We start from the raw sequence: 10,626 nt of genomic DNA, 5'->3' as shown, positions 1-10,626 counted from the left end.
TCCAGTCTGGGAAGATAGTCCCGTTTATACATTGTTATCGTTCACGCGCGCGTGCGTGAGTGCGCGCGCGTGCATGTGTGTGTGTGTGTTTGTGCGCGCGTGAGAGAGAGAGAGAGAGTGAGAGAGAGAGAAGGGGGGGGTAAATATGTTACATTTATTGTATGAGTTGTAGCCTACACATGCGAAATATTCCCATGACTTGTAAACTATATTATCTGAACGCATCTTAATCTACCACACAATAGGGCACTTTCCAACAATGGATATACACAGAGACGATCTTATTTTCTATAACAAAGTAAGCATGCTTTTACTAGTACAGAACTGGATTTATTAGTCTAATAAATCCAGCTCTCTACTTACATTTTTGTGACAAATTGATCCAGAGCATTGCTTGGCAAGGAGGAACCTTTTATGTTGCCAAGTTTCATTCAAATATCATGACTTTGGGAGAACATTGACTGATAATCTTAGTAAATCTGTAAAGAACGCCACTTTTTTACCTGCTAATGTCTTTACAACTCAAAAAGTATGACAGATATTAAAAATCTGACTGCATGACTAGGTTCTGCATTAAAAAATGTACTAGCCTGCCAAGTTTCATTTACATATTCCAAGAAATAGGCGAGCTATGACAAATATTGTCTCAAAACGCACCGAAAACTGCCACATTTTTACCTATAAACGTCTTCATAACTCAAAAAATAGGATAGCTATGAAAAATCTGAAAGCAGGACTAGATTCTGCACTAGAAAATGTACTGGGTTGCCAAGTTTCTTTTAAATACTCCGAGAAATGAGCGAGTTATGACGAATATTGTCTCAAAACTCACCAAAGAACGTCCCATATTTTGGGGGTTTTTCATTATATAAAAGTGTACCAGAAATTAATTGATTAAAAAATCCGTAACTTTTTTGTTTATTGATGGATTTCAAAAATTCAAAAAGTTCCATGCTCGGTGAAGATAAAGCTACAAAATGCACCTAGTTGCAAACACTTTCTGGCAAAAAAAGGATTTTCGTGGTCATTGCTACACACACACACACACACTCACTCTCACACACACACACACACACACACACACACACCTTTTCCCCTAAAAAACACTCCATCAAAGCCATTTTAACATTCCATTGTTTTGGTGGGGGTTTTTTAGATCGTTGACCTCAGAAAAACAGCGTTCGAATATATATATATATATATTTATATAAATAAGCTCTCTCTCTCTCTCTTCCCACCCCACCCATCTTTTCGTAAAATAGATAATCTAGCTTTGTCAACTAGTTTTAGGTATGTTTGGAAATGACATTAATATACATCATGTGACAAAGGAACGGCGCCCAAACTTTTCATATTTTACCTTCAAATTTTTAGTAGGTCCTTAAATCTTCAAACAAAAGTATCCAATAAAGTTGGTGGTAAGAATCACTAGAACAAATAAATAATTCATACTTTCGCCAACAGATGTGTAAACGTAACGGCAGTTTTGTTTGTCGGAAACATGTTTTATCTGTGGCGAGAAGCAGAAGTGTGCCAAAACGGTTATGACATCAAAAGGAATAAGAAGCGAGTTCAATTTTATTCATTTTCGAACGAGTCAGCTAATGAATCATTTTCAAACCCAGTCAGCTAATGAAATTATTAATTGCTTTCAAACTGCGTCAGCTAATGAACGTAAGATGGAGCCAAGGAATAGCAGTAGAAAGGCTGCAGAAGAGTCAGGAGCCCAAAGGAGGTGAGGGGCTGGAGGCAGAAAGTGGAGACGAAGGCAGACTATCGAACATTGCTGGGGAGCAAGGAAGGAGATGAAAGGAGACAATTTACGGAGAAGAAAAATTTTCTGTCGCTACCCAGATTCGAACCCAGGACCTTTGAATGAGAGGTGAACACCTTAACCTCTAGGCCATGAGAGCAGAAACATGACACCGTATATTAAAACAAAGGAAAAAAATTAGTTTTAAAAGGGAGGTTGTTAAATTGATTACTTGAAAATAGAATAAGGGCAGTTGGTGTACATGTCGGGGAAATCCATCCAACGATTTGTGTATGAGTTTTGGGTTATGAAGGATCACACGCTTACCTCACCAGCAGCTTAAATTTTGTTACCTATTTGTCAACAATGGGAGGGGCCTACGCAAGATGATCGGTCGGAGGGACCACTTAACAACAAACAGGTGAATGGATTATGACGGCTTGCCGACAACGCCAGGGACCAATGCACTACTTATGACAAAATGTAATGGAGTCACTAAGGTGGCCGTCTGAGACAGGTGTTATTGTTTGGTGTGATAAGGGTTGTGTGTTAAAATATGGTGACCGCGTCCGCGTTGGACAGGTGCCCGTTTTACTCAGTTAAAATTATATAGAAAAAACGCAAGGGGAGGAATGGAAAGTGGCTGTTTGCACAGGTGGCCGTCATGGCAGGTTCAACTGTAATGATCACACACACATGCAAACATTTAGTTTGATGTTTTTCCTGCGTTTTTAGAAATATAAATGTATTTTGTTTGAGCGTATCGCCACAAAAACTGAATACTGACACTGGCAGGCCCTTTGTGTGTAATTTCTTAATTTATGTATAATATCCTATACTTTTTCTTGAATTACTCATGTTAAGGGCCTGGGTTAAAGCAACCAATCTTCGGATAGGTAGGCACAGGCCCTTATTTGTTAATTTTTGTGGTTGTTTATGTGCTGTTCTAATTTTGATTTCAATCTGTTGTGAAACCTTTATTTTTCATGTTTATGTGGCTGCAAATGATGTTCTGGATGATTAAGACACAGCACAAGAAATTCCAGTTCTTTGGAGTAATGCCTCTATCAACGTGTATCGCTACAAAAGTCGTCACAGAGAGTGAAAGCTTGAAAATTATTGGCAACTTTTGCCATTTTTTGTGGCAACTTTTGGGGGGGGGGGGGAAATAGCAAAAAACCTTGATGCTAGGTTTAGTTTGTTAGGGTGGCATGGTCGCTTGCTGCAAAAGTGCTTCCCATGCAAAATTATTGGGGATTAAGCAAACAATTTTTTTCAGACTCTGCTCGAGGAGATGTTGTGTGGGCCAAGCTAGAGGGCTTCCCGTGGTGGCCAAGCCTTGTGTGCGATCATCCAACGACAGGCAAACATGTGAAAGGAGGGAAAGTTCCAGAAGTCCACGTCCAATTCTTTGATGAACCGCCCTGCAGAGCTTGGATTAAAGCCAGGTACCCAGGCATACCGATGCTGCTCATATGTGTCACGATGTGGTGGAATTAGGCGCTGGCTGGTCAATTTTTGGGCATATATGGAGTTAATGGTATAATTTCAAAAGTTTATTTATCTTGTATTTGATTTTTTAAAATGCCCTTCTGTACTGAATAGAAGCCGAGATATTTGTGGTTTAGGGAGTTGGCGGTTACCTGGTATCAGGCAAAATTAGCTAGAAAATGGCCGCCAAAGTTTGGTGACTTACAAAGCCGTAGTGTGTTGGACACTTCAAATCTCCTTTTGTGTTCTTTTGATCAACGTTTTTCAGTAAAATTCACACAGAAAGGCAAAGTTTTTCAGTAAAATTCACACAGAAATGCATTTCTAAATGGATATTACAGGTGTTGAGACAAAAAAAGTGTATAAAAATTGCCCAAGAGTCTGAAAAATGCCTGTTTCTTTGATTTGATAATTTTGATGTGTGCCTGGTTTGACTACAATGCAGCACATGGCATGCTGTTATGTTTCGTTTCTTTGTTGTTGCTAACTTTTGTAATATAATTTATTTCTAAGTGTTTATAGTGACAATTGTCTTGAAAACCCTAGTTTTGATTCTTTGAAATTTGTTGAACTGATTCAGTCAGCAGCGCCGCTCACAGCAGCTGACTGTCTCCTGTGTTTTGTCGCAGGGCCACTCAGAGCGGCTCTTATCTATTGTTCCCTTTTCTTCACATCACTGTCCTCTTTTTTTTTTTTTCTTACCACTTACATTTCAACCATTTTTTTCTTGTGTCATGGAATAGTGTGTTTTTATTTTGAACATTTTTTTATATATATGCCACACATAGGGTTTTATAAAATTTAGATATTTCTTTATTAACTTTTTTGTGAGACCACCTGTGAGGTCATGAAGCGGTCACAAATTATTGGCGTCAGGAGTCAAAACTATCTGCGAGCCGAATCACAATAATCTTTTCATTTATGATTTAGAAATTTTTGTGCAGCTTGAAGTGGCAGGTTATTTTGATAAAGTTGTTTTTTATCTGCTTTCTTTCTCTCTCTTTATGTCTCACTCATCTGTCCGGTCTCCTCGGTTCTGTTACCCCCTGGGGCAGTGATACTGACTGAAGTGTCTTTAGGCCGTTTCCGAAGGGGGGACATTAACCCGTTCTTATGCACAGTAAAATTGTAAATTGACTGATTCATCAGTGTCATGCTCATAACCGTGCCTGAACTGCAACAGGGAACTGCTGCTTTTTATTTCCTAATCCTTACTATCGTCATTTTTCCTTTGCTTCTTTTGTATGTTTGTTACTCTTGTGACCCGCTATTTTCGGGGTGCCTTGATACTGTGCTTCCACTTTTCCGTATTTTTACGGAAATCCGTACTTTCTGCCAGTTTCGAACTTGTTCCTCCATCATTGTCAACTCCCTCCGTAAAAAACTGCGACAGCGTAGGACTGCTGAAATTCCGTTTGGCACAAATATCACAGACATGGGAAATTTAAAATCATGGACAAATAAGCTGGTACAATTTGCTATTTCTTGACCGATATTTCTTCAATTTGTCGAAATAATGGATATGTTGAACACTTTTGTCAATCCACAATGTGCTTGAATTATCCATTCCCGTCTGTATTAGATGAAAATTGTTCTTTGTTTCCTAAACTATTCAGGTAAAGGTAAGTAAATTTGAGCTGTTCTGAAGGAAGTAGATCTCTTAGTTCGCATTTTGAATGAATGCAATTGTCTTGTAATGGTATTCCTTTCATTTTGTCTTAAAACACTCAACGCCTTTCACCTTTTTGCCTGTAGAAATATCAAGCCTTTCAAAGGATCCAGCGATGAGTCATTTCAAAAAGGAGGTCAGTACTACAGTCTGAACAACAAAATCCGTCAAGGTGCAAAAGATGCAGACAAAGCCCTAGAGACGACCGTGGAAGAACGGCTGAAGCTTGTTGTGGAGTTACAACCCTCAAGTGAGGAAGAGGAGGAAGACGAGGATGAGGAAGAGGTTGTTGAAAAGATGGACTTTGATCGTAAGTCACTAGAGATCTTTTTTAAAGTTTTCGTAGAGATTTTTGCGGCGCTCACAACTGCGTAAGGTCATATAAGCGCCATCTGGAGATCTGTAATAGGGGTTCTTCACTGTTTCTTTAATTAAAAGAACAACAGTAAAGTTTAATCATATCTGTTACAGTTTCCTCCATGATCTTAGCAGTTTTTGTTTCATGTTTGAAGATTCTGATCAACTTGGGGGGGGGGGGGGGGAGGTTGGTTTTTTTTGGTATAAAGAATGATATCTGAGTGTGTTTAAAGACCTTTGGTGGGTGGTTAGCCGGTGCTCTGGTGTGGTTTGCTCCTTCTTTCCTATCAAACTACTATCATCCTTACCTCCCCTCCTTCTTTTTTGTGTTTGTTACTCTCTTGTAACACCTCTAATCTTCGGCACTTTTACGACCTTATTGTGTTGCAAGCACTGTAAAACACTTATTAAAAAAATAAGACCTTTGAAGATAAATGTACTATTAATAACCGTTTCAGCCATGTGATCTTTTCACTTAATGATTTGGCAGTGTAGTAACATCTGTAGTATGTCGTATCGTGTGTCTTTCCTTTCACAGCTACCATTTTTGATGATGAAATGTCAGAAGGCGAATCTGATATGAAAGAAAACTGTGACAAGCCAAAAGCAGGGAAAAAGGTACCATATGTTGTCTTGTGAAGCCAATACCATGATATTTAATTAGTTGTGTATCAATTTTGTTTTTCTTCACTTCTAAAATGTGGGTCGGTCTTTTGTGCTCTTATTCTTAGATAAAAGAGAAATATAAAAGGAGGAAATTCTGGTTATGCGCTTTTGTTGCAGTTGTTTTCTCAATTCTTAGAAATGCAGAAAATAAAAGTCATGCAAGGACCTAATGGACATTGATATGCACTGTCTAGAATAGACCAGTTGGCATTGATGGTCTAGTTGTTAGGATGTTGGGCCCACAATCAAAAGGTCTCGAGATTTTATCCTGTCAGGGGCCTGACATTGTGTCCTTCGATAAGGAACTGTACTTGAATTTTCCTCACTTCACCCAGGTAGGAATGGATTCCCAAATGTAGAAAGCGAAATATCTTGTCAGTTTGTTATAGTGTTTGAATGCTTTATCTGCTACTTGCACTGTATGCTTCCTGAGAAGCTGAGATTGTTTCTGAGTGTTTCAGGGTCTGATAGAATATAATAATATAGATTGTAAAGCGCATGGAGACTTGCTGTTGAGTGGGGATATAGATATGCACTACACAAATTCTTTTTTATTACTGTTATTATTATTACCATGTTAGAACATCACTGTTGGGTGTATGTGTGCTTGTACAATGTAATTTTATTGTTGGTTCAGTTAAAAAGAATCATATGATTTATATTGCATAGAATGGTAAAGGTATAAGTAAAGCAGGTGGTTGGCGGGTGCTCTGGTGTGGTTTGTTCCTTTTTTCTTATCAAACTTCTGTTGTCCTTTTCTCCCCTCCTTCAATTTTGTGTATGGTACTCTGTTGTAACACCTCTAATCTTTGGCACTTATATAACCTTATTGTGTTGCAAGTGCCGTAAAACTCTTACTAAAACTAAACTAAAAGTGTGAGTAATGGATTTCCTCCTTTGATAGATAAATGGGGTTTTTAAAAATTCTATCCAGTGTTAATACACACGACTTATTGTAACTGAAGTTTTGTCTTTGTGTTTCTTACGCCTGGTCAGGAGAGTCCCCAAAAGTCTGCGAGTGCTTCGCCGAAGAAGTCAACAAAGTCGAAGAGAAAAGCTGCAAAAGAAGCCGCTGTGTTGAACAAACGCAGGAGGCTTCTCAAATCTGATAGTGCAGAGGAAGATTCAGGTTTTGAAAATGTTTTTTTTTTTTTTTTTTTTTTTTTTTTGTACTCAACTAGTCCCGATCTTAGAGTTACAAAGTTCTATCTGACATTTTTGCCCGTTTTGAGTTACCAAGACCATGAGGTCAGAAACCAAATGTTCTATCTGCTCAATTATAATCATAAGATTATTAGGAATTGTTAGAAAGATATTTAAAAAATTGCATTTGAAAAAGTTTGACATGTCTTGAAACTTAAATTTTTTAACGTCAAATCCCTCCGAACAAGGTACTGAGTAGATAGAACTTTTTAATTGTGCTTTAGCATAGTATTGAAGCTCATAATTATATGAATGAACTATTGTTGATTACATTGACTCGTTTTATTCTTGGACCAGCGAACGATCCACACTAGTACGGTGGAACCTGCCCGGATGGTCCCTTGTATAACCCCCCCCCTCCCCAACACATTGGCTTCATAGTGTTGAGATTTTTATAGTACCAGATAATTGCTGGTGTGTCGTAGTGCATGTAGTATCTTTCACAGTTAAACTCACTGGCTGCCTGCCACATTTGTCTTTAATGTACCCAGCGTACCTGTTATTTTAATATGTATTTAAAGCAATCTCTGTGACAATACTAAATGACATGAAGTCACGACTTTGCACTCGTATTATGGGCATAATGAAGTCTTACAAGAAAAACGAATGCGATTTCTTTCTTTCATCTAATTTTTAGTAAACAACAAAAATAGGTCTGGAAATTGCTGCTAGAACAGTGGTTGGACCTCAAATTGGGACCCTATGACCTTATTGTGTTGCAAGTTCCGTAAAATGCTTACTAAAACAAAAATTTTCTCTTTCTGATTTCCCTATTTACTTTCTGCTGGAAAATATTTCAAATCAGCCATAATTCTTTTCCTCAGAGGATGACTTCAAACCTGAGTCATCTGATGATGAGGACGAAAGTGCGAGCAGCGGTGTGGATGAAGAAGATGTGTCTGATATTGAACCAGAGTCAGAGCCAGACTCCCCAGTCAAAGAGGTGAGCTCTTTTCTATTTGTAGTCTTTAGTTTACATTTCAAGTGAACCAGATGGACTTTCCACTTCCTTCTTCCGAGCATTTTTCTGTAACGATGAGCATATAAATGTTAGTTTTAGTTTTAGGGGAGGCTTTACGGCGCTCGCAACTGCATAAGGTCTTATGAGCGCCAAATGTAAATGTTAGTAGATTTTTTCCTACTGTTGACTAATATAGTGATTTTTTACACTCTCTCTCTTTCTCACTCTCTGTGTCTGCCTGTCTGTCTCTATCTGTCTGTCAGCTCCTTGAAGGAACTACTTCTCTACTTCTTTTCTTTCCCCCTGTTGGCTCTGTCAATCTGTTTTTCTTTATCCCTGCCATAAATGACCGTCACTGTGGATGGAATTGTTTCTCTTTACTTGTACTATCCAAATACAGACTTTTCTTCTTTCCATCGAGCAGAGCTCTCTGCCTTCAAAATGACCCTTTTGTCTATTAACGAATTCAGTGCGACGGGCGAGAATACTCGCGAAACCTGGGCCCCGTCCACATATTAACGACGAGTATTCTCACATTCTGCCTCGCTATATTTATAGAAAGAATTACTCTATCTAATCAATACCAAGTTATTTTACTAAACTTGATTAAATGATGTATTATGGGAAAGGTCGAGGAGACATTTTTTCTGCTCGAACAGCCATTGAGCCCGCTAGTTGTAATTGATTTTCCTGGGTAGACCTAATTTCATGTTGCCATTTATACAAAACTGCCGAGTATGTGAGGTAAGTTCACGGCTGGAGCTCTCAGCATTGAAAGAGTAAAAAAATAATTCAAAACCTTTTTCTTTTCCCAGTCAAGAAAAAGGAAACAGCCTGCGACTCCAGCTGCCAGCAGCAGTACCAAGAAGCCGTTCTCTCCATCGGTCAGCGAGAATACAAAGTCGAGACTGTCTCTCTTTTCAGCACCCGAGGTATGTGACATTTAACTGACAAAACATTTTTTTGTCAAACAGTTTTGCACAGGCGAATAATAGACCTGGATGTTTTCTGGCAATTGCCTGATCTCCGGCAATCACAAAATGAGGAAATTTTCCTGCTAAAGGCTAATAAAGTACTCAAATTGGGTGCAGTTGCAGACTTATGGCCGGACCTGAATTCTTCCCAATTTCCGATTTGTGAAAATGTGAAAGTGAATTGTAACGACGACTTCTCGGCACAGGCTGTGTGCTGTGTGCAGCGGTGTGCTTGGACTATTGTTTATAAACGAACCTTAAGCTTAGCATGATCTCTGTGAATCAAGTGTGGACTAAATCTAAATTTGATTGTGAATTTCTAATTGCATGTGGGTGTAGTTCCGGTTTCTGCAGTGTTGAAACATTTTAGATCTATGAAGATAGATTAATATTCATCAGAATGTCTAGAATCTACATCTAGACTGATTTCATCATGACTGAATTCAAGGAAAATGTGCCAGGAGATGGGGGTTTAGGTATTGATGGGGATGAAAGTAAGATTTTTAAAAATGTTAATGTTGTTTGTTATATTGATATAATTCAAAGAAAATGTGCCGGGAGACAGGGTTGTGGGCTTTTAATTGTGATGAAAATGCTTCAGCGATACATTCATAATTTTCAGGCAATTATGCTGTGCCTTACATCCAGGTCTAGAATAAAGACTTATCCAGAAGTAGTAATTGTACTTTTCAACCTCAGGTTTATTGGGCTGATTTGTTGTTTTTTGTTGAATAGCCATGTCTGTGTCATCTGTTAAGTTTTAGTAAAAGTTTTACGCACTTGAAACGCAATTAGGTCACATAAATGCTGAAGAATAGATGTGTTACAAGAGAGTAACGTCCATGAAAAAGGAGTATAGATAAGGACGATAGATGTTTGATAGGAAAGGAGCAAACCACACAAGAGCACCCGCCAACTACCCGCAGTGTCATCTGTGATGGCGTCTGTGGCCTAGTGGTTAGGCTACCGGACCCGCAATCTGAAGTTGTATCCTTGGGAAAGGCACTTTACATGAATCTCCCCTTTCGCTCTGTCTTTTCTTAGATGGACATTAAACTCCAAGGTTCTGCCTTTAAATAGTCTAATAGTGTTGAAAGGGGTGTTAAACCTGTACCATTTCACAATATTCAGTGTCATCTGTTTGGCTCAGATCAGAATGTTCGAAAAGGGCAATTTAAAGGAGGGAATGGGTGCAGGTGCGGTTTGCTGGTCTTGAAATAATTTTTTCTTTGATGTTTAAATGTCTAGTTGATTACAAGTCATGCATCATCATCATTTTGACGAGCGCCTGATTTCCCCACGATGCCTCACAAATTGATTTTTATCTTACAGTACAAAAAAACTTTGGTTTTAATGATGATTGAGCAACTTTTCCTTAATTTTTTCCTCTCTATCTCCATGCTCCAGTCTACTGGCAGTGAGGAAGGGGCACAGAAAGATGCTACCTCTTTCAAACACGTGACTTTGGATTTCATGCAGCCTGACAAAATCAGGTAAGTTTGAATTTATTGAGTTAAATGTGATATATAGTGCAGCAAAATCTTACTGGGTG

General features: G+C 38.6%; 1 protein-coding gene across 1 annotated transcript in view; it reads left to right on the top strand.

Moving 5' to 3' along the window:
- The window catches only part of LOC101859588 (DNA mismatch repair protein Msh6), a gene marked incomplete in the record, with an annotated part of 50,897 nt that overhangs the window by 3,241 nt on the left and 37,030 nt on the right, over positions 1-10,626 (top strand). The window contains 7 exon segments of the mRNA XM_013086531.2: positions 3,033-3,201; positions 5,000-5,223; positions 5,809-5,888; positions 6,933-7,065; positions 7,964-8,082; positions 8,916-9,032; positions 10,482-10,567. Of these exon segments, the coding sequence (XP_012941985.1) occupies positions 3,033-3,201; positions 5,000-5,223; positions 5,809-5,888; positions 6,933-7,065; positions 7,964-8,082; positions 8,916-9,032; positions 10,482-10,567 (928 nt within the window).

Source organism: Aplysia californica, unplaced genomic scaffold (genome assembly GCF_000002075.1).
Source record: "Aplysia californica isolate F4 #8 unplaced genomic scaffold, AplCal3.0 scaffold00476, whole genome shotgun sequence".
Lineage (NCBI taxonomy): Eukaryota > Metazoa > Mollusca > Gastropoda > Aplysiida > Aplysiidae > Aplysia > Aplysia californica.
Note: the sequence above shows the minus strand (reverse complement) of the source record. Positions and strands in the feature narration are given on the sequence as shown.